Below are 27,996 nucleotides of genomic sequence, written 5' to 3'. Positions count from 1 at the left end.
ATCAAATTTTGGTCTACGCTGCCATTCTTCTTCCTCTTTTTCTGTTATTCCCACAGCCCATTATAACACAGTCCATTAAATTACAATAAAATAGACAAGGTTTTCAATAGTTCCAATACTTCTAATTTGAATTCCTGCATCTCATGGTTGGTTAAGGCCTTCCAAAAAGTGATAAGAAGTAGAATCCATGCAACAATCAGTTCTCTTTGAGTGAAGCTGCCTTATATGGCTTCTAGACTACCTTTACCTGTAGCCATTTTCCCATTCAATTGTATCAAATATGATCACCTCTTTCTCCCACAGGACTTGTCTCTATGACTACTACCAGATGCTTGGTATGGGGGGTTGTTTTTGTTTTTTTTCCAGTTGCTGCCCTCACTCTTCGTAATTATCTCCTTGTAGGAATTTGATGAGCCTCATTTCTCTTCAAAAGTTTGAGGACCTACCTGTTCCACCTTGAGAGGAGGAACATGTTATTTGGTTGGAGGGTGAGTGGCTAGCCGGTGACATTTATACTCATTGCTTTTTATAAAAAAGATACATTTAAATATATTTGAGGTTTCCGGAGCATTTTATTTTATTCTATAAAACAGTTATTTTATAACTGTTGGCCATTTAGAGCAGGGGTGTCCAACCTTGGCAACTTTAAGACACGTGGACTTCAACTCCCAGAATTCCTCAGCCAGCAAAGCTGAAGTCCACAAGTCTTAAAGTTGCCAAGGTTGGATACCCCTGATTTAGAGCACCTGGGAATGGGTGACTTACAAATAAGGCAATGAATGAATGAATGAATGAATGAAATGAAATGAAATGAAATGAATAACACTATTAGTGGTATGTATTTTTGTAAGTCCCAGGCTTACCTAGAGCAGTAGTCTGATTTTGATTTTAATATTTCTGGTATACACCCTTTTAATTTTCTATTAGGAATTCAAAATTCCATTTCAAATATGCAATCACTAGCATCCCACATTGTCAGCTGTCATTTTCTTGCTGTCCCTTTTCTTGTAGAATTTTTCTCTCTGAATATTTTTCCCCATTTTCTTCAGTGTCTTTAAGCCAGAAAGGTAAAACCAATCAATGTGCAATGCTGAAGCCCATAACGGAAAATGACAAATGCACCATGGAGGAATATAACTTATAACTTTTTCTTGCAATAACAATTGACTCACTGGCTTTCAATGTATCAGAAGGGGCATTCTTTTATTCCTAAAACTAAAAAGTTCTAAGAAAGGTCAGCATGATTGTTCAGATGCTGGATGCAGACTACAGAGAAAGTTATCAGAGTTTTAGAATTTATATTGTTCCGAGTAACTTTCAAAGCCTGCCTATAGGGAAAAAAAATCAATTGAGAAAGGGAAAAGTCTTGATATATTCCACTACTTTCCAAACTTATGTAATAGCTATTTGAATGATTGCCATCAACTGTTGTATTTATGGACCAGGCCCGGCCACTCTCTGGAACACCTCAGGCTTCCAAAGTCAGTTGTAACTGATTGAAGACATGTCTGTGAATGAAAAGAGATGATGACCACTGTGAACAATGAAAGTGGTGAGTGGAACGAAGAAGAGAATGGAAGATTACCCATAAGAGCTCTGAATGTCAGTTCCTTGCCAGGAGACCATCAACCAATGGCTTCTAATGGGTTTGAGTGACAGGAGTCAAGGAAAGCAACTTGTTTTCAGCAGCAGTGGAGCCTTTAATAAGGACAGTAATCTAGCCAATGGGATGCGGTGGCTCAGTGGCTAAGATGCTGAGCTTATCGATCAGAAAGGTCGGCAGTTCGGCGGTTTCAATCCCTAGCGCCACATAACGGAGTGAGCTCCTGTTACTTGTCCCAGCTTCTGCCAACCTAGCAATAAGCATGTAAAAAGGCAAGTAGAAAAATAGGGAACACCTTTGGTGGGAATGTAACAGCGTTCCCTGCGCCTTCAGTGTTTAGTCATGCCAGTCACATGACCATGGAGATGTCTTCGGACAGTGTTGGCTCTCTGGCTTTGAAACGGAGATGACCACTGCCCCCTAGAGTTGGGAATGACTAGCACATATGTGTGAGGGAAACCTTTATGCTTACCTTTACCTTAATCTAGCCAAACTCACTTTCTGATCACATTCTGAAATGTTTAACCTAACCACTTTAGAGATGCTAGAGCTCTTCAAAATGATGACCTGTCAAGACTTCCCTTTGCTCAAAAAAAGACAGCTTTGGATCTATGGCAGGGTTGAGTAATTAGGAGCCTCATATTTTAATGCAAAGTCCTGCTAGGCTTGGATTCAAGGACATGCTGGCCACAATCTCAACAGGAGAGGAAAATATCCATATTTGTTAGAAAGTTCTAAAAGTTCTTTTTTAAAGTTCATGGGCTTTTACCTTAATCCCATATACTGTAGTTTTTAAAGGGCATGTCATTGCAGACAGGAAGGCATCCATTCCCAATCTTATAAGTCATTAAGTCTCAAATAAAATGAATGATATATGTCCATGTGTTTACCAATCCCCAGTTCTTTAAGTTAAAACAAATCTAATAATTGTGTAACCATAAATACTTTTGGGGGGGGGTGTGTAGAAACTATGCCGTCTATGCATTTGCAGAGAACTTTAATGCACAATTACTCTTACTGTTTTCAAACAAACATAGGCTTTGAATATGGCACAGTACATCATAATCTTTCCAAATTATGAGATTTTTTTTAAATTTTCGAAGAACAGCTTCAATTAAAATTATACATTTTAATTTGGGGCCAAGAAAATGATTATAACCTGTTGCATTATAATTTGGTGGAAATGTATCCCGACTCTTTTAAATCTAAGTAAAATTTTAAAAAAGGATGTTTCATTCAGCATCCAATTTATATAATCACACAAAATTAAATTGAGGAAATGACAACACAGAGATAGATAGCAAGATAGATAGATAGCAAGATAGCAAGATAGCAAGATAGATAGATAGATAGATAGATAGATAGATAGATAGATAGATAGATAGATAGATAGATAGATAGATAGATATTCTAAATTATTTTAGATGTACATTTCCTAACTAATTTTTAGGATCTGTATTCATGACATTATTGTTTTCCAGATGGTCCCCTTTGCATGCATTCTCTGAATTATCCTTTTGTCCCAATATGATCTTTTAAAACTGAAATCAATATTCATTTCAGAAATAAACATACACATCATTTATTTCTATGAGTGACATGTTTCAGATAATATATTTAATAATCTAAAATGACATTAAACAAAGAGGGAAGAACCTGCTCAGGATATATGAAATACAAATGAAAATCATAAGTGGAGCCACACTTTTCACTTGGGTTAACGGCTGAGTTGTTGGTCCCAATAAAGGTGACTAAATAAGGACTACCTATATTTCCAAAGTGTAGGAAACTTAACAAAAATCTCAGTTTCCTTTATGTCTGTTCTAGACACTTTTAAAAATGGTTTTTATTCTAGTGAAAGTAGGAATATCAATAGCATTGCATATAAATGTTGCACATTAAGTTAGAGCCATAAATAAATCCCCTATTAATAATCTCTATTCATTTTGCTTAATTTCTCCTGGGAAAATATATTAGGTGATATTTATTAAAGGTGGAACTTGCTATTAATAATGGATGTTATACTACTATTTTAAATCCTATACAGTACTCCAGAATAAGCTGATGATTTCAGGAGGCAGAAAAAGAACAGGAACATAACAAATGATCGAAAGTATTCAAATAACTTGCAAAAGTCACTGAGAAATTGTTTCTATTGCCTATCTATCTTTCAGTGTCTCTTGGTGAAATTTTGTTCAGTTCTCCACCATATGCCTCTAGAAGCAATGATACAACATCTCAATTCAACTGGCAATCAATCAATAACCAAGAAAGTTATCATACTACTTTTATCTTTCCTTTACTTCTAATTATTTTAAAATAATTCCCTCAACACTGTCAAAATATTCACTAAGGCTGCATTGCTATTAGTCTTCTCATCATTCCTATCACCCATCTCCTCTCACTTATGACTACAAGGCTGTAACTTTGTACAATTACAATTTATATAGATATTGATTGTTTCCTGATTGCTTATTTGTACCCTATGACTATCATTAAGTGTTGTACCTTATGATTCTTGATGTCAGCCTCTGTTTTGCTGCTTGCTTTTCGGCTGCCGTTGAAATGGGGAGGGGGGGCATGGCATTTGGGTGTGGGAAATAGTCTGTACAGAAGAGACTGTAAGAAGGGAGTTGTTCGCACCATCTACTGCGCATGTAGCGGGGAGAGTAGTTTCCCGCCAAGGCCAACTGTCCGGCATACCAACCTGATGATGATTTTTGAAGATGTCTCCCACATGACACCTGTGGAGTAATTGGATTGGACTATGGGCTGGGGTTACCAAGGGGAGGGGAAATGGGTCATACATTGATATTTATGCTTCCGCACGCTTTTATCTCAGATCCAGCTTTGCTTAGCTTCTATTTACTTATAACCAGTAAAAGTACTCTTAATTCTGCAAAATGGAGTTGAGTGGTTTCTTTCTTGGTTATTAAGTGAAGCAGCCCTGACACTTGATGAATGTATCTTGTCTTTTGATGTACACTGAGAGCATATGCACCAAAGACAAATTCCTTGTGTGTCCAACCACAGTTGGCCAAAAAAGAATTCTATTATGTTCCATTCCATTCCGTTCCGTTCCGTTCCATTCCATTCCATTCCATTCTACTATCTCCTCTTTCCATCATTACATGGTGCTCAAGGAGCTGCCAATAATAATAATGAAATAACAAACATATTCTAAAAATCCAATTAAGGCATCATTTAAATGATTTGATCAAAACAAACAGCACCCACTAACTCAGCAGGAAACTAGTTTTCATCATCAAAGGATTTGTTTGCTGCCAGTATTTATTTATCTGCTTTCGTTATCCCCACTATATAACAGTAAAATATTTAAGTTTTCCCAAAGACTTTAAAGCACTTCAAATGGATTTTTTTACACTGAAATAGTGGAAAAGGTAAGATAAACAAACATAAAATATAGGAAGAGGCAGATCAACACCACAATCTAATCAAACTGAGCTGTTAAGTACACCCCGTTGAGTTTGGTGGAACTCTCTCTGAGATGAGAGTGCTTAAAAGATCTACTATAATCTTGGAGGAAGCTCTGTGCTTTTTATTGCAAATGCCTAGAAGCAACGGGAAATATTTCATACGGAGTTTTGCAGTGCAAAACTTCAACCATTTCCTTCTTGGCCACATTAATAATGTGAACAGCAATCAAGCTTTCAGTAACATAAAATTTGAGGAACGGATATTGTCATTAGGAACTCAGCAAGTACAGATACGTGAGAGAGGTATCTTTACTTTCTATCGATCTGAGCATTTTTAAAGGAAGTAGGGAAGAGGTTGAGGCTGGTTTTGTCCTCCCCACATTTTCCAAACTTAGTAAAAACCCAGGAAGGTGGTTGTCTGCTTATGCAAAATCAAAATAGGGGAGCAACTTCACAAATATCCTTGCATCCAACTATGTCTTGGTTGCTGGCTGTGCAGTGGTGGGTTCCTACCTGTTCGGACCGGTTCAGACGAACTGGTAGTAGCTTGGCAGCCTGGGCCGCTGGAACCGGCCTGCCACGCCCCCGAACCGGTTCTCCTGGTGGTGGCGTAGGTGCCGCCATCTTGGTTTTTTGCTTCTGTGATTGTGCAGAGCAATTTTTGTTATACTGTGCATGCACATGCAGCGTGCATCAAGCACGCACATGTGCGGGGTGCATCCCTGAGTGAACTGGCAGTAGCGGCTGCTGGAACTGCCACTGTAGCCATGTTTAAAATAAACATTTCAGTAAATTTCAGTGCTTGATTAAACAAGGTTGGGAGAATTAATATTTGGGTGGGAGCCACTGGGGAATTCCAGGGGTTTTGGCCAGACTCAGAAGTTGAAAAGAAGAATGAATGAACTGGGAAATGGATGTGTTTCCATATTAGCCTGTTTCCCAGAAAATAAGACCTCCCTGGATAATAAACCCAATCAGGCTTTTGAGCGCATGTCCTATAATAAGCACTCCCCCGAAAATATTGTAAAACAGCAGCAGCCATGAGGTGGCCATACACACCGCCTCCTGCACCTCAAAAATAATAAGACCTCCCCAGAAATAAGGTGAAGTGCTTATTTCGGGGAACAAAAGAAAATAAGACCCTGTCTTATGTTTGGGGAAACACAGTATTGTCCAGAATCCTGCATGGTTCTCAGGATTCAGTTGCTAGGTACAATTGCTGTTGTACAATGCCTTGAAGCCTGGGTATATGGCTATGTTTCTGCTAACCGAGCCTTTGATGGAGAGAAGCAGGCAGGAGATAACTGGCTGAGTCTGAGTCTTTTGCAAAATTGTAATATCTGGAGAAGGTTTGGGCAGAAGACATTCAGAAAGGTGGTTCCCTCAATGAAGAAGATGTAACTAACGGCACTCAATATCAAGACCACTGTCATGCAGGACCTACTGTAATTGACACAAGGAGTCAAGTGTCCATCATCAGAGAATGTTTGCCCTCCCCAGGCTTCAGGAAAGTCTCCGGAACCTGGGGATGAGTCGTACACGCATGCACAGATGGGCAGGGAGGATTGAATTGGTATGGGCATGCATCCATGCATGACAGTCCACAAGCACACAATTTTGGCATGCCATAAGAAAACAGTTTGCCGTCACTGATATATGTGCTTTAAACAAAACAAAATTATTAAAATGGCATATCACCTAATTTTCCGTTTGCAACAATATTTACACCAGAGAAGGGTTGGGGTATTTTTTTAGTCCTTCCATCTTGTTCCCATTTTTTCATAATCAACAAGAAAGAATGAAGTTTGTCTTGCACGATCCGATCTGCATCAGGCATTGGGATAAGAAGTTTAATCTTCCGAGTTTTCAGACTCATGCTGGAGCGGATCCCCTCTGCTAGAGAGAAATTTCCTGACGATGGGCTTGAAAGATTAAACCGACCCAGATTGGATCCTGCAATGATATGCTGGGACACATATATTCACCTTCATTTTCCCTGTCCCCATATGGATAGAGTTATATTTGAGGCAACACACAGACACACAAGAGACCCAAAATCAAGCTTTGAAAGGGTCACAGTGCCATTTTACACATCAAATTGCCTGCTTCTAATTCTCTAAAATAACTAGGATGGATATAAACCTTTAGAAGATTTGTCTGACTAAGAACGTAAATTATGACTTACTAATTCGTGCTTTCATAGAGGTTTAATGAGAGGTTAAAGAACATGAATATATTAAAATACATCATCACATTATAATCTCAAGATTAAACATTTAGATTTGGGGTTCAGACTGAAAATATGCCTCTTGAGCTACTTTGAGAGTTTATGCTATACTCTACTCATGTTTTACATCATCACAATAACCAAGATGTTAACATTTTAGAAAGGGGAGGTGGGTTTGAAATACTCCGGTTAAGATTCTAGAACTATTGCAATCCTTTTACATTCAGTGTATTATTTATATATCCAGCCAGTCCAGAAAGGACTGGCAAAGAAGATTCGCTCTGTCGCTTCTCCATCAATTGTCTCACAACTACTCTGAAGGTCATAACCCACACTGTGAAAACAAGGCCTTATGTGCATTTTATTTCTTGTCTTCAATTAGTCCTCTTAGAATCGTGTTAAGGTAAACAAAAAAGGAAAATGAAGTACACAGTCCTTCCAAATGGGCTGTTACATTACATACCACGGAATCCTTTTCTCCAATATTATCTTCTGGCAACTGGATGATTGTGTGGCACCATTTGGTGGATAATTTTGATCTACAGGCTCTCAAATATAATTGTTCTAAATTGATAAGGATAAAGAGTTTCCTTCTTTGTATTATCATCTATCATATGTTACTGTAATTAGAGAATGTTTATGTGTTAATATAACATGGAATGTATTTAATTCAGAAATTAGAGAATAATGTTTATATATTAACATAACATGGAATGTATTTAATTCAGAAAGTGTCTCTTTTTAAACAAATCTAAAGGTTTCTTCCCTCTTCACCACCTTATGCCTTCTGTTTTTCCTTGCATGTTTTTTTTTTAATAGTTCTTGAAACATCTACTACAGAAATCTTCAAACTTGGCAACTTTAAGACTTGTGGACTTCAACTCCCAGAATTCTCCAGCCAGCTATGACCCTGATCTACTAGATGGCATATTAAAAATGGTTTTCAAAGAATACCTGAATTTAGATTCCAGCTGAGACTGTGATTAAGGTGGAAAGCGGTGGCATAGAGGTGAAGACACTTGCCTTCTACTTGGAAGGTTGAGAGTTCAATCCTAGGCAGCGACAAATGCTTCTCTACCCAGGCACAAAGAGAAAAGATCTGCTGAGATCTCCACATTGGCATCAGGAAGGGCATCCGGCCAGTAAAGACTCAGCTCCACCCAGTCACCCTGACTCCACCCCAGTCAAAGGGATTACAAGATTGTAAAAAGAAAATAAAAATCACTTATGTAATTTAATCTACCCGAACTATGATTAATGTAATGATTAAGGCATCAGGATAGAAACCAGAAGGCTCTGAATTCTAGACACACCTTAGGCACAAAGAAAGCTGCTGACTTTGATCCATTCATACACTTTCAGCTCCAGGAAGAAGGGAATACTAAATCACTTCAGAAAAACTTTGCCAAGAAAAATGGAGGGACTTGTACTAGGCAGTCTCTGAGAATCAGACAAAATTATAAACAACCCCCCAAAAAATATCTGACTATCATTCAATAGCATTTAAACCAGGGGTGAAATTCAGCAGGTTCTGACAGGTTCTGGAGAACCAGTAACAGAAATTTTGAGTAGTTCAGATAACCGGTAGTGGAAATTTTGAATAGTTCAGAGAACCAGCAAATGCTGGCCCCAGAGTGGAGTGGGAGATTTTGCAGTATCCTTCCCTTGGAATGTGGTGGGAATGGAGATTTTGCAATATCCTTCCCTTGCCACACCCACCAAGCCACACCACGCCCACCAAGCCACGCCCACAGAACCGGTAGTTAAAAAAAAATATGAATTTCACCACTGATTCAAACACACACCAAAGGGTTACCAATGGATACTATCTCATTTACAAATGTGTAGTGAGATCAGAAAAATAGTCACAAAGTAGAATTGCTTCAACAGTATGTCTCTGGCCCTGGATAAAAAAGGCTAACAGAAGGAATCATCTGACTCTGTAAGAGATGACCAGGCTGAGCCCAAGAAAGGGGTCAAATGCATCTTCAGTCTCAAGTCCCTTCACGCCCAGAAGAGATCTACCATGAATTCCATTGACCACCAATCTACCACCAATTTGCTTTGACCGTTAGTAGTTCAGATTCTTCTGGAGAGCTTTAGCATTCAATAAAGCTATGTTCATCTGAACTGTCTGGACTGCCAATTTCCTGTACTTTGCAGATCCAGTTGTGAGCAGGCCTCTGTATTTCTGTATGCAAAACACTAAACAAAGCAACAATCGACATTTGGCCGCCATGTTGTATAAACCTGCTGGGGAGGAAGGGGAACCGTAGACAACTTCCTCCAGTTGTTTGACAGGTCATTAAAAGTTATTGTGGATAAAGTTTTTATATTTGATTAACACTGAATTATTTATTTGTATGTATGTATGTATGTATGTATGTATGTATGTATGTATGTATTTATTTATTTATTTATTTATTTATTTATTTATTTATTTATTATGTCTGCACTAGCAACAATAAATGCGGCTGTATGATACTCTTAAATGTGAAAGATCCAGAGTATTAGTTCTTATGCAAGCTGTTTTGTTACCCCTAGATGTCCCTGCTTGATCTAACATACAATCTTGAAAGAATAATTGTATTTAGCATCAGATTTTGCATGTCACAATTTTTCTTGCATCACATTGCTGTCTAAGGCAGGTTATATCATCCCACCCTTATAGAAACCACAGTCATAAAACTATCTCTAATATTCTTGCCCCAGAGGTTAAATAAAATGTACACAAGTAATAGAAATACAATTGTATTTTATTTCAATTCTGCAAAATTTGGTCACCATTAATCAATTATTGCTTAATGCAGTTGAGAGAATAGTGTAGAGTATTTTGTTATTGTTGTTAAAGAAGGATTTTTCCCTCTGCCCCTCAGAGATGTCATTAAATAGATGAAGGCAACACAGGTTCCGTTTTACACAGGCAAATAGGAGAGGGTTAAATTAATGGTCTATGTGGCTTGTATCCAAGCATATTTTATTCAGTTAAAATGTTGGTACCAATGAGATGCTGATACGTTTGTAAACTGAACCGTCAGTACATGAAGAATTCCACAGGGCCTTAAAAAGAAGAAGAGAATGTCAAATGAACGCTCAAATATTAAGGTCCAGGTATCATTGACAACAGACATAAAAGAACATTTGTGTTACCAATCCTTTGTAATTTAAGAAGGTTACATTAAAAATATTTGATTTTTTTTTAAACTGTGACAATAAATACTTAAATAATAATTAAAATATGTAGGATTGTGCTATAATAATCAAAACGGCATCTAAAGCACTATTGGGATGCCAAAAAAGAGGTCTCCCAAATTGAAGGATAGAAAGAGCAAGGGGATAATCAAGTATAGAGTGGGGAAATGAATTGATTAATGTTAATTAACAAATAATAAATTACCTATACTCGGAATTCAATCTCTTGACTATTGCAAAGAAAATTTGATTGTATTCAACATACAATACATGTTTTGGGTAGTTCAAATGAGTTGCTAAAAGCTAACAGAATATTTAGCAGGAATTCTTCAGCGTGAATCTAATTGTTGCCTCAGGTTTACAAATTGACTGTGAAAATGGTAACAAACCCCATTTTCAATGTAGGTAGATCTGTCTGCCTTGCAATCAGGTTGCATGATGGCATTACAATGAATGGATATAGTATAGTATGAATATATCCTTGTAAAAAGGGAGAGAGGGAGGGAGGGGGGAGGGAAGGAAGGAAGGAAGGAAGGAAGGAAGGAAGGATACTTTCCTGTTTATTGTCAAACATATCTAAGAACCAGAAAAATATAAACATATTAACTGACATATAAATATGAATACGGTAAGTGTATCACCACTATGCATTTTGAGATGACAATATGTTTTAAATATTGAAACAAAATGATGATTAATTGGAAGAAGGGGAAAAAATATCCAGAATAGCAGAAGGAATTAACAGTGACTGTAATGGCTATTATCAGGGATACCTGTTACATCTTGTGTAGTATTCCAGTCACCACATAATTATAGAACAGAATGTGGAAAAGTGCAAATAGAGCATTCAAGATAATGAGGATGTTGCAACTGTATTCATATGCGGAAAGACACAGAAATTTGAGACAAGAAGTTCAGAAAAAAGATAGTTGAAGAAGAAATAATCAAGATGTATAGAACATAGAGAAAGTGAAATATGAGCATAAGGATCTGTCCATTCAAACAGGGCTGGACGTGATTCAAAACAAAGGAAGCAATTCTTAACACAGCATGTAACTAACCTGTGAAATTTGTGGCCACAAGAGATGATGACAGCCATTAACTGATATGGCTTAAGGGGGGGGGGGGGAATTAAGCATGTTTTAAAGATATCAAGATAAGGCTTAAGACCATAAAATATTTTTAATGCTTGTTGGACATCTTAGAAAATGCTTAGACATTAACTTGGCTGTCAACATCACTATGATGGAAGTATAAAATCATAAAAAAATATAAGCATTAGATGGGCTTGCCACATTATTATTGGGGTTAGTATTGATTATTAGTATTATAGCCATATTGCTAAAATGGTTTGAGGAGAAGCACCGAAGGGTGGGCTGCCTGTATATTTGTTGAACTTGCTTGGACACGTTCATTCAGTGTACTTAGCAACAGCTGAAAGAATAATATGGTTTAAAAATGGAAAAGCAGTTATGAAATAGATACTGTACCAAAAATATGGAATCTATAAATATATGAGTAAAACTTTGCTTTAAAGAAAACAGTTGCTCCCACTCACTTAATTTTTTAAAAATCTGTGTACAATTTCTGTTTGTGTATCTCTCTCTCTCTCTCTCCCCATCCCCACCTCCCTCTCCTTTGGGAATATACTGGAGACATCTAGAATGGTTACTCGGAAAAACAGGTAAGACAATCAGGGTACATTTTGTTTGTTGACCAGCAGATGAGAAGGACTAAATATTCCAGTCACTTTTAGGGAACCACTAGGGAAAGCTGTTTATCAGTCCATCTAGCCTTTAAAAATTTACTGTGAAAATGTGCTACAGGCATCAGGGGAAGAAAAAAAAAGAGAGCTGAACTGTACATTATGTTGAACAGCTCATTAGCTTTAAGAGATTTATGCTGCAGCGTCTACAAGAATATATTGCCTGCTTGCTGCCATGTTTACTAGCAGATAAGATGACTGGAATTGCAGACAAACTAAATGAAGGGGGCACAGGGTGTTTAGGCTATGGAATTCCAATTTCAAGGTTCCAACAACAGGGTTCTCTATCGGTTTGAAGACATATGGTGGCTTATGTGAATATTAAGCCAAAGGAGATCATCAGGCTATCTTGAGAAACCATCTTGCCTATGCATCTTTCCACAAGTATTATATTTATAGAAGAACTGTTTTATGCTTGTGAATTATGTTTAAAAGGGAAGGGGGAGAGAAAAAGAGAGAAATTCAACCATGTTTTCCCCCTTTTTTGTTAAATCTGTAAATCTTAAGGCCATGTACATCTGTCGGATCAGAGGAGTCATTTTTCAGATGCCATGTTGTTGTCTTCTGCTAATAGTAGCTATTTTGGATACTTAGCAAAAATTAGCAGACAGAAAGCACAGCAGTGGCAACTGTGCTAATGCATGTGTTAATTAAGAGCTCGGCTGCAAAAAGACACTTTTGACGGTTTTAGAATTTCATTTATAGGTTTCAAAACTCAGATGTTCCCAGAGTATGCACATATGGATACACAAAGCACCGAACAGCTAACTTTTAATTGCCAGAGAATTTGGCAGGGACACAAGAAGCAAACCAATATTCTTTGCTTGTTCTAATTTTTCCTGATTAGATTTATTTGCATTTTTCCTTCGGGAACTAAAAAGAGGGCACACAATTTTTTCTCTTATTTTCTCCCCCATCCCCTCCCAAAAAAACCCTATCAGGAGTAGATTAGGTTTATGTGACAAGTGGCCCAAATTTACCCACCAAGCTTCCAAGAATACCAGCAACATTGCAATCAGCTTTATTGGAAACTATTTACTATTTATTACCACTTATTTCTTTCCCTCAACATGTCTACAGCACACAAACTGAGTATGCATCTTAAACCATCTAAAAAAAATATCCCTATAACATATGTAACAATTGAGAACTGTTTCTTCAACAGATAAGAGCAAAATATTCCATCATGTTGTGAAGTGAGAAATTCATAGCTATAGAAGTAGGAAAACAAATGGATATGAGAAAAGCATTACAGGCCTCCCCCATCTGCTCCCTCACAAAAGCCTAAATTAAGATTTACCCCATGAGTTCATGCATTTTCGCCATCAATGCAGTGAAACCCAATGGTTTTCCCATTCTCCCTGGTTTAATAAATCAAGTGGCTAAAAAGAAATAAAACCTAGATCTCTCTATTGAAGCAATTTCTGAAAAAAATAAAAATAAAGCAAGGATAAGAAAGTTAAACTGACACTTCTAATTGAAGAAATCAGCTTTGCTTTTCATGTCTATATATAGCTACCAATTAAACACAGAAATTTGACGATTTGTCTTTAAATCATTTATTTGTGGTATTAGAACTTGGATAAACATGATGAAACCCTTGCTCCATCTCCACCCCATCATTTCCCCCTCAGTTTTATTATGTTAAACTAGTTTCTTTATTTGAATTACTACCATTCTTTATCAGATCTTGTAGCCTAGATTATTATAATTATAATTATAATTATTATTTTAGACTGGGGTGCAAATGGGCCTGGCTGAGGTTACCAACATATGCAGCCACTTGGTGGGGGGGGGGAGTACTAATGATGCAGAATTTAGGAAAGTAATCAAACTTTTATATACAATATTGTATATTGTAGTAGTGCATATGTCTTTCAGTCTTGGAACAAACAAACACACACACACACACACACACACACTTAGACCTAACTTGTTTCTAAGCTTTAAATGTACCTATCCTAAGTTATCCACATCTAACTTATTTAGAGGTTTCCTTTGTCTGATGTCTAATGCACCCTTAAAGTCATCTCTTTCTTGTAGGAAGTAAAATGGAATATAATCTTTTTTTTTGGGGGGGGAACCGCTGTATGTTGATAAGAAACCAAAATTAGATTTGAATTCAGAGTGAACAAAAGCTGAGCAAATCAACCTTGCAAATTCATTCTTTAAAGGAAGAATTTGTTCAAAGCTTTCTGAAAATAACAAAACTCCACTGTGTTTCATGTTAATATATGAAACTTTAAAGCACATGTTAGCAAAATCTTCAAGACATCATGATTTTAAACATCCATTGTTTTCAACTAGACAATAACATTCTGTGGCCCAACATATCTTATATAAACTGCTTAATAGACAACCTTTTCCAAATGGATCAAAACTAGTTCTAAGCCACATCACCTCTTAAAGTATATCTGGCACATTTTTTTTTAAAAAAAAAGAAGAAAAAAGAAATTGTATCAATTTTGAATAACAAAAAAGTTAGTCATAATGACTTAAATAATACCCATTTGGTGAAATTTCTGTATCGATTTGCAACCAAACATGCAGCTGAAAAATCCCTGCAAAACTGGATATTTTATTTAACTTAATGGATGATTTAGGAAAACATGAGGAAAGCAACACGTTGAATCCACAGTATATGTAAAATGGATAATAAATGCAAACCAGTTATCTTAAACTGATGGGGGTGGGTGGGAGGGTAAATCAACCACTATCTCAGTAATGCCGCCTCCTATAAGTTTCCTTTCCAATTAGACCCATTACATTTTTCCTGAAGTAATCTTGTTTTGCTTCTGAATTGTTTATTTATTTCAGTCAGACTGCAACTTGATGATTTATTACTGTTATTGTGTTTTACTGTAAAATTGATGGTTCTCTTGGCGGTCATAATTTATTGCTCTTTCTGATGCTTTACTGTACTGTGTTCAGTTATTAATATTATTTTTTTAGACATTGTATACATATGATGCAGAAGATAATGTATGTATAATAGGTATATACATATAATTTTCTCAAAATTATAGACCTTTATCATTGGTGGCTACTGATAAGATAGAAAAATGATCCAAGGTTGAGCAATCAAATCCGTGCAGCCCCCAAATGAATGCAGAGTAAAACTTGGTAAATGCAAGAGTTCAAGTGATACATTTTCCCATGTGACTACACCAGTGTTAACTGTGGACAGAGTGCTAAGACAGAATCTCCTTAATGTCTTAATGAAAAGGTGATCCTTTAAATTTAATGAACATTATACACAAAAAATCCCCATAAAAACAAAAACACCACTACACATATATCTGTGCCATGCAGTTCACTCCAAATGTGAAAAAGAGAAATTCCCTACAAATAAACAGAAGACAACAATCCACATCAAAGGATAGAGCTGACATCAAAGGTCAGGCATTTACTTTAGACCAAGGATACCAAAAAGCAAAAGATAACAGGATGATCTTTAAGTAAACAATAATTCTGTTTTAGGTTTTCTCTCCAAACCTTGATACTCTTTGAAGGCAGATTCTAAAGCAAGAAGAAACCAAAACTCTTTTAACTGTTCCATCAACGTGAGCATTTTCTTAATAGCCACAGTTCATACTCTCACCAGGGAAAAACAACTAATTTTCAGTTAAATTACCAACAATATTCCCCACTGAGACCCAACGATTAAAATATGAATCTAAAACTCTTGACAAATTTCTGAATGCTTTCCTTTGTAAAACAAGAAAAGAAAATGATTTGAGCTTCTGATGATTACAAGCATAATAGATTCATCCGGTTATTGACAAGCAAGTAAATGCACACACACATATATAGAAAGATTTCAAATTCTGCTGGTAAATTTTCTCATATTTACCTCAGAGGAAATTTAGAGAATGGAAGAAGACTGTTGATAAAACACATAATTACGGAAGCATAGTGCGCCAGCAGATAGAAGGGGATTTTTTTTTCAGTTGCAGAAGATATTTAGGAATCATTTAGGAGCAAAAGATGAATGAGGTGGCCCACTTTTGCGATAATGCACAAGCACAGAAGTGGCAAGAAAAAAAGAGGCGGGTAGAGATTTAAATATTAATTCAGGAGAGAAACGAGAAAAATCCCTGTAAAGTGCAGTTACTTACATCATGGCCTACAACTTCAGTCTGTGTGGATTTATCTACTTGCGAGACAAGCACACTCTGTAAATGCCGAGCTTTTTCCTGTGGAGAAAAATAAGATATATATTCCTGGTCAGCAAGTTGATTTTCTTAACATTGTCTAAAACCCCCTCCTCAATCCCAAGGAAAAAAATATCCCACTGCAATAACTACGAGAAAAGAAGTGAATATTTTCAAGAGAGAATGTACCCTCCTGATATTATTATTTTTTAGGTAGATGGTAAGGTCATAAATCATAAATTGTCAACATTAAGAGAAAGTCACCATGGAGTGTCACAAAGGACCATTTTTTAAAGAAAATAATGTAAGAGTTAAAAATACTTTGTAAAAATCCACATGGTATTCTTTGCAGATGCTAATAGAGTTTTACACGCACCAAACTATTTATGGATCCTTTCCTCTATTTGTTTACCCAAGGGAAAACAGAAAACAAAACTGAATTAAAATTATGAAAAACAAATTAAAAATCAGGAGACAAGATATTTTTTAAAAACCCATACCTACCATCACCTACAATGCATACTTTACTGTATTTCAGCTTTGAATGTTTTTCTCTTAAACTTAATTATAAAATTCATTAAGCACCTAAGTTTTACTGACACATTACTGAAAGATATATGAATTATTTTGTTTTTAGTTATTTGCATATGCCCACTTATAAATCTCTTGCATTCTGTCTATGTTAATTTACTAATTTATGTTTTACTCCATAAAATTTGCATTCTACTAGAGATTTAATTATACATTTGAATGATCATCATAATAACATTTCTAAACGGACTTCCAGGAAAGAAATGGCTGAGAGGATAGCCAACAATTGCGGCAGAATGAACAGCTGGTGAGTAGACTGGCTCTTCATATCCCTCTCCAGGGCAGGGTGAGGACTTGAGATCACCCACAAGCACTCCCTGCGAGGAGACTGCAAGATATTGGTCACTGGTGGGTATAGAGTTCTGGGAGAAGAGGGAATAGCCACCTTGCTAAAACCACATGTTTATGGACAATGGACTTGCAATAGACTTCCTTGTCTAATCACTAATAAATCTGCTTTCCAGTTATTAGGAATCTTTGGATCAACACATTACATAAGACGGGTGATTTTCCTTCCATCCTTAGCAAAAGAGGTTTTAAATACAAGTTGACTTTAAAAAAAAAAAAACATAAACAGCAAAAGTGACTGATTTTGGAAAGTTACAAATGGATGAAGGGTTCAAGTGGATTTAAAATAAGTTTTTGAAATTAATAATAAGAATCCTTCCCATGGGAAGGTGCTGTTGCTGTGAATTAAAAAAAAAATAATGATAGGATAGGAGTCTGAAGGTTGGACACTAGAGGGAACCAGGAGGAATTAAAGATTAGGATGAAAGAAGCACTTACATTTGATTTATTGATGCAGAATGGAACAAAGTACATTAACACTGAATGTAATTAATAATATTTGTCAACAATGGATCAGAAATTAATTTTAATTTCTTTAATTTCTTAAACTTTAATTTTCTTAAACGACACTTAATTAGTGCCTGTTATTATAGAGTATATGTTTAAAAATGTTTAAAAGATGAAACAGACTTACTAGGCAAGTCTGAGATGGATTTAAAAAGTGTGTTTAAAAATGACAGGCTATAAGAATGATATGGAAAAATTGTTACGTTGAGTATATGAAGAAAACTAGCTGATGTCTTAATTAAAAGTGATAACACAATATCAAACCAAGAGAGTAATTCTGGATAATGATCTTCTATTGGATTTACAAAAGATTCTTGTTAAACTTTTGGGGAAAAAATGGTGAAAAGGGACAAAGAAAATCATGAAAAGGAATAAAATTCTAAGATTTTATTTGAATATATTAAAGATCAAGATTATTAAAAATAAATTAAACATAAAGAAGCTTTATTTGATCAATGTTAAAGTAAATGTTATTATTGCTAGTAACCCTTAATGGACTTTTGTTGACCAGAACTGAAAAATGAGGCTCTAACTATTTGTTTATAAATAAGAAATCATTCACAGTGAATTTTAGACTAGTGTGTATTCATTCTGGCTTTCCTATTCACCTATATTGTTAACTATAATAAGGTCCCTGATCATTGAATTCTTCTTGGTTAATAAAATTATTTATATACAAATTAAGTGAAAACTCCTAGATTAAAACTTGACGTTATGTGCAAAGACAATACACCAAGAAAACAGCTTCAAAAGGAGTGAGACAAGAACATATTCTAGCCTTTCTAATCTATATAAACTCCCTTATAGAGAAGTTCAATAGTCCATCTTTTCATCCACGAAAATTGGCAAATAGACATTTTTCTGTTCTTTTGTATGCAGATGCTGCTTCTCTCACACATGTTTGCTTGAAATAGGTGCTCCATATACTTGCTGAGCAGTGTCAAGAAGAATATCTAGAAATTAATTACTTTAAAACTAAGGTTGCGGTTTTTGCTAGGTACACTAAAGCACAGGGCTTTGGTGGCTAAATAATCACTTAATAAAGCAAGTGAAGAGCTTTAAATATATCTGGAGACTGTTTTCTATAGTACAGACAACCCTGATTAAGTTGCCTTAAATGCACAAAAATATAGTGACAGCTTTCAATGCTTCTACATCGCCAAAGGAGTCCAACCAGTGGTGGGATTCTTTTTTTTTTTTTTTTACTACCAGTTCTGTGGGCACGGCTTGGTGGGCATGGCATGGCTTGGTATGTGTGGCATGGCTTGGTGGGCGTGGAAGGAGAAGACTACTGTAAAATCTCCATTTCCTCCCCACTCCAGGGGAAGGATACTGTAAATCTCCATTCCCTCCCCACTTCAGGGAAAGGATACTGTAAATTCTCCATTCCCTTCCCACTTCAGGGGAAGGATACTGTAAAATCCCCATTCCCTCCCAATCAGCTGAGACTCTGGAGGCAGAGAATAGATGGGGGTGGGGTCAATCAGAGGTGGTATTTATCGGTTCTCCAAATTACACAAAATTTCCGCTACCAGTTTTCCAGAACTGGTGAGAACCTGCTGAATACCACCTCTGAGCCCAACATATGCTTCTTTTCAGCTAAAATCTAAGGTTAGCTGCTTTTTGGAGTTCAGTTTGGCTCCTGCTGGTTAACCTTCTTTTTGCAGTGTAATCCAACTTTTTCAGATCAATTTTCCAAGTACTTTTTCGCATTCTGAACTTGGTGCTATCCCATGAAGCTGGTGTATTTAAAATAGAAACTTCTAACTGTATTTTCATTTTCTCAAATTGGCTTAAGATTTTTTTTTTCCCATCTGGCTTGGTCCCTTTAATTATGACCTTCAGCCTCCCTGGTGCCAGGCAATATATGCCAAACTGCTACTTATGGCTTTTCATGAGTAGCGATCACCTTGATGGGCTATGAATGCACATTAGCTGGTCTCAAGCAGTGTGTCATTGATTTAGAATTGCAAGTAGATTTATCAGTTCTACCTAGAAACATCATTCTGAGCCACTCTGCACGCCGTCTTCAACCAGCCAGATACCTCAGTTACATAACAATTAGATAACAATTTTGGATCAAATTCCAAAATTTGAAAGTCTTTTATCCTTGGCCAGATTCAATGCTCTCTCACCAGCCATCCCTTTAGGGGTTCACTCTGATCTTTTTTATCTGAAGTTATTATTAACAGATCAATCTGACTTTACTTCTTTGACTATAGCTAAGTACTTTTCTATAATTTATACAGTATGCCATTGTTTTTTTTTCCCCTGATCTTTAGAAGCTTTTTTTTTCCTTTTTACCCTAATTAGTGGAAATTTTCTTGTTTTATTTGCTGGTCTAGGATGAAATAAAATTTAATTGCTTAATAAGAGATGAGATTTGTTTAAGAGAAGTTATTAATATTGTACATGTTGTGTGTGTTCATGTGTGTGTGTGTGTGTGTGTGTGTGTGTGTGTGTAATTACTTTAAAATAATATTTCAGAAGACATTTCCTTTCAAAACACAGATATCTTTTTTTTCCTAAGTGAGAAAATTATATGAATATTTTGAACATCAAAACTGGCTAACTACTGATCCATGGATCAGTTTATCCTTGCTTTGACTGAATCCCTCAAGCATCCTTAATATTATATGATCATTTGGAACTACTTATAGGAAATGTAATTTGACCAACATTATTCATCCCTGGTTAATTATTTGGCATTAATTTGCAATTACCACAAAGTTCTATTAAACACATTCATGGCATAGATCCAGCAGCTGTATTCACGCACGCTTGAGAAGAGGTATTTATTCTTTTTGGCTAAGTCTCACTAGGATAGCTTTATCCACTAAGATGAATAATGAAACAATGACTCACATGTCATTCTCAATATGACAAGTGAAGCAATAGAACACATGCATGTGACCAGTGGTGGGATTCAAATAATTTAACAACCGGTTCTCTGCCCTAATGACCAGCTTGGGTAGGTGTGGCTCAGTAGTCATGTGACTGTGTGGGCATAGCCAACTCAACATCACTCACGTCCATGGGCGCTTCGCCTTAACTGTTACAATGTAATAAGGGTTAACCAGAGAGGCAGTTTCTCTAAGGAGAGCACTAAAAATGGGGCAAGAAACAACATCAGAATGTTTCCTTCCTGTCTTCCTTACAGGATTAACCCTGTAAAGTGGGAAAAAAAACAGAATGAGATTTATTCTAACAGCCGGTTCTCCGAACTGCTTAGAAAGTTAACAACCGGCTCTCCTGAATAGGTGCGAGCTGGCTGAATCCCACCACTGCATGTGACCATTTCTAATGAATTTTGTGTATCTCAGTGAAAGCAAATGTTTGCCATTCCAAAAGTTACAGTTGCATAATGAGTTCTATTTGATTCCATCTTGTTTTCCATCCTTACAAGTTAGCACCACCACAAATCCTTCCTACTTTTTTTCTCTCCTTCTCTCTCTCCCTTTGCCCCCCTCTTTTTTGACTTACTGCCCCTCTTCCTGGCTATTGCATGAAGGCTGCCAATTCCGTTTAGAATGCACTTTGAATACGGGGCCCCTGTATGGCTAGTCGTTCCCAATTTTAGGGTGCAGTGCTCATCACTTAGTTAAGACTTAGTTAAGGACCATGATGGCACAGTGGTTAGAATGTAGTATTGCAGGCTATCTCTGCCAGGAGTTCGATCCTGACCGGCTCAAGGTTGACTCCACTTTCCATCCTTCCAAGGTCAATAAAATGAGCACCCAGATTGTTGGAGACAATATGCTGACATTATAAACCACTCAGAGAATGCCATAAAGCATTATGGATCAGTATATAGAGCTGTAAAGTATTATGGAGCAGTATATAAGTCTAAGTGTTATTGCTACTTCACTTGTGGCTATATAAGATTCTAGGCCTGTGAGGGCAAACCTATGGCACGCGTGCCATAGGTGGCATGCAGAGCCCTCTGCAGCCGTTGCCCCAGTTTAGTTCCACAACACATGTGTGTGTACCTCCCACTGGCCAGCTGATTTTGGGGTCTCTGCCATGCATGCACAGGGGAGGGGCGCATGCGGGAGATGCATGTGCACGTGTGTGGGCATGTGTGGATCATATGTGCAGAGTGGGGGGGTCACACATGCATGCACGAGGGGCAGGGGAAACACGGGGGTGTGCCCCCACCCATTTTCTATCCCAGGTGGGTGCAGGGTGGCTTACTAGGCCCAAAATAGGACACAGGGGATCACACGTGCATGCGCAGGGGGAAGGGGGGGTCACATTGCAGTGCAGTGTACTTTTGGCACGCGATGTTCTAGGCTAATCCTTCTTTTAATTGTGACCCAGGTTCTGCCACTCTTTCTCTTACATGAGGACAGGGGATGTAGCAAATCTGGCCAGAACTTTGCCATGGTACTGTTTCCCTTAAGTGAAAATTGATATACCACCAAAGGTAAATTCCAACTTTGCAAAGAACTCTCATGCTCCTTAACAAAGTTATTACCATTAACCATCAAATTTTCCACTCACTAATGAGGACATGACAGGAATCCCCAGCTGGTGTCCCCTGGGCAATAGTGATGTCATGGTTAGGGTTAACCCTAGAAGCACATTGATGTTTCCAGCAAGACAACAAAAACAACTTCTTTCCAATATTTTGTCAGCTCCGTATCTTGGTTTTCTAACCAAGTGGGAGTTGAATTCTGTAGCACATTTTTCAACACCCGGGAGCTAAAAAAATAGAATACAATCAGAATGATAGTTAATCTGGCATGAAATTTAAATTGTCTATTCTTACCATATTGAAACAGATTTTTCTTTTGGGGACATATTTAGTCTGACTTTTCCATCATCTAAATGGTTTCAAATGTTCAGCAGAGTCCTTGGCATCATAAGAACAGCCTCTACCATGAGAAAATATGGCTCATTTGGATTAGACCTGGCCATTTTATGGACTCTGAGCCACATTTGCCCCTTTGGCTGTCCTTGCCCAGCCCACATGGATTGTTTTTATTTTGATGGTGACTGTTTTTTTTTAATGTATGTGCATGCCAGGAGTGGGTTGCTACCAGCATTACTGCTGGTTCAGTGCACCAAAAAGATTGTGCGAGTGCGCTCGCTTCATTCACGTGCGCTCCAAACGTGTGTTCCACGCGCAGTGGTGGGATTCAAATAATTTAACAACTGGTTCTCTGCCCTAATGACTATCTGGGTAGGTGGGGTTCGGTGGTCATGTGACTGGGTGGGCTTGGCCAACTCAAGGTCACTCAGGTCAATGGGCACTTCACCTTAGCTGTTACAATGTAATAAGGGTTAACCAGAGAGGCAGTTTCTGTAAGCAGGTCAATAAAGATTAGGCTAGAAACAACACTAGAATTTTTCCTTCCTGCCTTCCTTACAGGATTAGCCCTGTAAAGTGGAAAAAAAACAAAAGGAGATTTCTTCCAACAATCGGTTCTCTGAACTACTTAGAAAGTTACCAACCGGTTCTCCCGAATAGGTGCAAACTGGATGAATCCCACCACTGTCCACGTGTGTGCACATTTGTAGCTAAAAAGATCTGTGCATGCGCAGAACATTAGAAAAGGGAAAAAAATGAATTTTTGCAATAAAGATTGTTCTGCGCATGCGCAGAACCAAAAATGAAGATGGCGCCGCCAACAATAGAAGCAGTTCAGGGGCGTAGGAGGCCAAGCTACTACCTACTCGGCCGAACTGTTCCGAACCAGTAGGAACCCACCTCTGGTGCATAGGTGTGTGATTACACCTTCACAGCCCTATTGATTCAGCCCTGCATAACAGTCCCTGCTTCTCATGTGGGAAAATTAGTTGCCCAGCCCTACTTGGGAGGGTTATTGGTATTGTTATTATTATTATTATATGGAAAATACAATTTTTTATTTCTCTATAAAATTTATTAGCCGGCCAACTTGCCACATGATAAATATTTATTGAAAAAAGTGGATTAGACAAAATTCTGTCAAAACTGATAAATCACTACCTGTAATATAAATATTCTTAAAGTTTGGTTCCCCTTTATTTGCATTGGATTACAGAATGTAATTATACAACCACTTAATGTCTGCCTGATCTAAATGCAGCTAATGTATTACAATATTATACTTGAGGCTTTTGCAGTTGTTAATGATAGAGGTTACAAATATTGTGAGAACCACAAGATACACAGTGAAATAAATATATATCATAGCTACAGAGCTGACACATTCATTCCCAAAAGAACACGGGGGGAAAAAAGAAGCACACCATTATTTTGAAACCATTTTAATTGAAACCTACAGCACTAATTAGGAGTTAAGTAGAATTATAGATCACAGATTATAGAATTCAGCCATTAGTTGCAGAGACATGCCCAAGTAACTTAGTGTGAGGCATATTTGATTAGCACAATCAGTTTCGCAGCAAGTTTCATGCCTAAGACTGCTCAGCAGCATATCATTAACAATGGATTCCTCTAAAACTAAAAGTAATAGCAATTTTTAAAATAAAGGCCTTCAAAAAGTGATGCAGTGGCTCAGTGGCTAAGATGCTGAGCTTGATGATCAGAAATATCTGCATATGAAGTAATGGTTGCATTGAGCAGTTCAGCAGTTCGAATCCCAAGCGCCGCATAACAGAGTGAGCTCCCATTACTTGTCCCAGCTTCAGCCAACGTAGCAGTTCGAAAGCACGTAAAAAATGCAAGTAGAAAAATAGGGATCATCTTTGGTAACAGTGTTTGGTGTGCCTTCGGCGTTTAGTCATGCCGGCCACATGACCATCGAGATGTCTTCGGACAGTGCTGGTTCTTTGGCTTTGAAATGGAGATGAGCATTCCCCCTATTCGGGAACGACTGGCACATAGATATGAGGGGAATCTTTACCTTTATAAAAACCATAGATCTAAATGAACAGTATGGACCAATATCCACCATCTACCCCATATTTCAGTCCATTTCTTCTCCTCTCCGGGGATAGATTCAACTCTGCTTGGCACGCTTTAATAGGCAGGAGTTAGAGCCCAACTGTACAAGTCATATAAACTCAGAGGCATCAGGGGCAGGGCCAGCCTGTTTGCCGGTTCTCCCAACTACTCAAAATTTCCACTATCGGTTCTCCAGAACTTGTCATAATTGGCTGAATACCATCTTTGAACCAAGGCCTCTAAAACTATACTTGGCAGGATGGGGGGAAACCCGCAAGAACGTAGTGACAAATCCGTTCCTTGCTTTTGCCAGAAAAAATATATCCAGGATTCAAACTCAGCTCAATGCAACCATTACTTCATATGCAGATTAAATTCTTGCTCCAGAAGAACAAACCACCAAGAAATTCAAAGCAAACAATTGGACAGACTAAAAACAAACAAAAAAATCATATTGGTACCTGACTTTGCACACTATTCAAGAACTACAAATAAGTCGCAGCCCTGAGCTGCATCCAACAGAGGGATAACATCAAGATCACAAGAAGTGTTATAATTCACTAGGGAGTCCACACTTGGAATACTGAGTTCAGTTCTGTGTACCACAATACAAAGAAGGCACTGAGACTCTGGAATGTGTGCAGAAAAGAGCAATAAAGATGATAATCAGTCCAGAGGCTAAATAGTACCGTACGATGAATGCTTGAGGAACCTAAGTTTGTCTTCTCAAAGAGGAGGACTAGGGGGGAATATGATAACTGTCTTCCAATACTTGACGGGCTGTCACAGAGTAGAGTGGGTTGGGTTATTCTCCAAAGCACCAGAAGACAGGACAAGAAGCAATGAGTGGATATTTGTGAAGGAGAGACCCAACCTAGAAGTAAGGAGAAATGTTCTGACAGTGAGAGCAATTAATCAATGGAGTAGCTTGTCTCCTAGAGTTTTGAAAACCCAGAGGTTGTCAAAAACATACTGGACAACCATTTAACCAGAATGGCCGAAGCAGTGATGGGATTCAATTTTTTTACTTCCAGTTCTGTGGGCATGGCTTGGTGGTGGTGGCTTGATGAGCGTGGCAGGGGAAGGATACTGTAAAATCCCCATTCCCTCCCAATCAGCTGTGACTTGGGAGGCAGAGAATAGATGGGGACGGGGCCAGTCAGAGGTGGCATTTACCAGTTCTCTGAACTAATCAAAATTTCCGCTACCTGTTCTCCAGAACTGGTCATAACCTGCTGAATACCACCTCTGGGCCAAATTTCTTCTGCCTTAAGCAGGAGGTTAGACTAGAAGACCTCTGAGGCCCCTCCCAGGCCTATGATTCTATGTTCTAATTATGCATAATACAAATGAGAACAAAAAGGCTTTGTTTAAAGGGATCCTCCACTAATCTTTTTTGAGCTGAACTGATGGATCCTTTGAGATTTTCCCTACGTATTCTCTTTAATTGGAGTCCTTCTGCAAGTAGGAAGGTGGCAAGGTCAAAACTAATAATTTTCAAACATATGCATAGTTTTTGTTTACAATTTCATCTTTTTTAAAACATTGGCAGATGTTGGGTGGCCCAAAGGGAGCAGCAATCATTCCAAGGACCTTTCGCTCTGTTTCATATTTTGATTTGTTTTTAAGATTTAACTTGTTGCTTAAATCTCTTGCAAAACCTACTAAAGACATCATCCAAAGTCAAGGCGACTACATTCCTCTAAGAAAATCGGAAATGCATTATTCTGTGGTACAGATTGCAGAATTAGACAGCATACAGAGCAGTGGTGGGTTCCGGATCCCGTTCCAACTGGTATAGTTGCAACGGGCCCAGCGGAATTCACATCAATGCGAACAGCATGCAAATGTGTCTTAGTGCCTCTGTGAGCCTCTGTGACGCTCCAGCTGCTCTGCAGAGTGTCACGCGGGCGCTGTATGCGCCATGCACATGCGCAGAAGCGTAGAAGCCTTAAAAGACAGGTAAGGAGTGCAGGCAGGTGGGCCCTCCAGAGCACCGTACCAGAATGGTATCCGGTGCTCCAGGCAGACTCTGGTATGCCCGTATGCTGGCATACCGCCTGCAACCCACCACTGATACAGAGTCTTCGATTTACAACAGTTCATTTAGTGACCATTCAAAGTTACAATGGCACTTTAGAAAGTGGATCAGGACATTTTTTCCCATCTATGACTGTTGCAGCATCCCCATGGTCACGTGATTTACATTTGGATGCTTAACTACTGACTCACATTTATGACGGTTGCAATGTCCTAGAGTCATGTGGTCCTCTTTTGCAACCTTCTGACAAGCGAAGTCAGTGGGGAAACCAGATTCACTTAACAACCGACTGACTAATTTAACAACTGCAGTGATTCATTTAACAAATGTGGCAAGAAGAGTTTTAAAATGCGGCCAAATTCACCTAACAAATTTCTCATTTAACAACATTAATTTTGGGCTCAGTTGTCATCATAAGTTGAGGAATACCTGCATTCCAGACACTTGTCAACAAAACTAAACTCTCACAGTCCTTCAAATCGCCTTACATGGTTTACGCTTTGGTTTTCTCAGACTTCTTTTCTTCTCAATAGTTAAATACTAACTTAGCATGTTCTTTATCTTCTTCCTTTCCAATAACATATATTGTGATTGGGAAAAGAAGCAGATTTTTTTGGCTCACACCAGAAAACTAATACACAAATGCCACAAGTGGTGCTTAACTTAACTCTCTCCCTCCCCTCCCTTCCTCTCCTCTTGCTTTATAGTCAGTAACAGGAGCTGATGGTCTTCTCTAACTAACAGATATATCAAGGATATCAAAAAGGCTTCTTGAGGAAATATCTAGCTGTTCTGACCCCCTCGTCCCACACCAACACGCACTCCGAGCCAAAGATAAGTTATGGCATTTAATTAACAGACAGACAGGTCCTTGGCAGCAAACCGGCACAGACAAGCTTGGACAGCAATCCAGCACAGATAAGGCTTGGCAGCAATCCAGCCTGCCAAGCTCACAAAAATGTTCTCCGACATTAATTCCTGCATTGACTTCTGCAAGAGGGGCGTGTGCACAAGCAGTCTTTTTATAGTCTGGAGAGGAGCCTAATGACCACCAGCTGAGTGCAATTACCTCCTGTAACTGCACAACTGTTCCTGATGCCTATTAGCTCTTCGGTGCCGAGCATCCAGGAACCACTCACTACTGGCTCCGGATCACTCTCCCTTGTCTCCTCCCCACTGGTCCAAGGCTCAGGCACCTCCTGCTTGGAGTCGGAACCCTGTCCAGGGTCCTCCACA

The 27,996-nt window shown here is 38.1% G+C and overlaps 1 protein-coding gene across 1 annotated transcript in view; it reads right to left on the bottom strand.

The window, feature by feature from the left end:
* Positions 1 to 10,005: 10,005 nt before the first annotated feature.
* Positions 10,006 to 27,996, bottom strand: part of CCSER1 (coiled-coil serine rich protein 1) — a 335,367-nt gene continuing 317,376 nt past the window's right edge. The window contains 2 exon segments of the mRNA XM_032224346.1: positions 10,006 to 10,327; positions 16,343 to 16,420. Of these exon segments, the coding sequence (XP_032080237.1) occupies positions 10,253 to 10,327; positions 16,343 to 16,420 (153 nt within the window). The 3' untranslated portion in view covers positions 10,006 to 10,252.

Source organism: Thamnophis elegans, chromosome 9 (assembly GCF_009769535.1).
Source record: "Thamnophis elegans isolate rThaEle1 chromosome 9, rThaEle1.pri, whole genome shotgun sequence".
Taxonomy (NCBI): Eukaryota; Metazoa; Chordata; class Lepidosauria; order Squamata; family Colubridae; genus Thamnophis; species Thamnophis elegans.
This window is presented reverse-complemented; position numbering and strand designations above follow the sequence as displayed.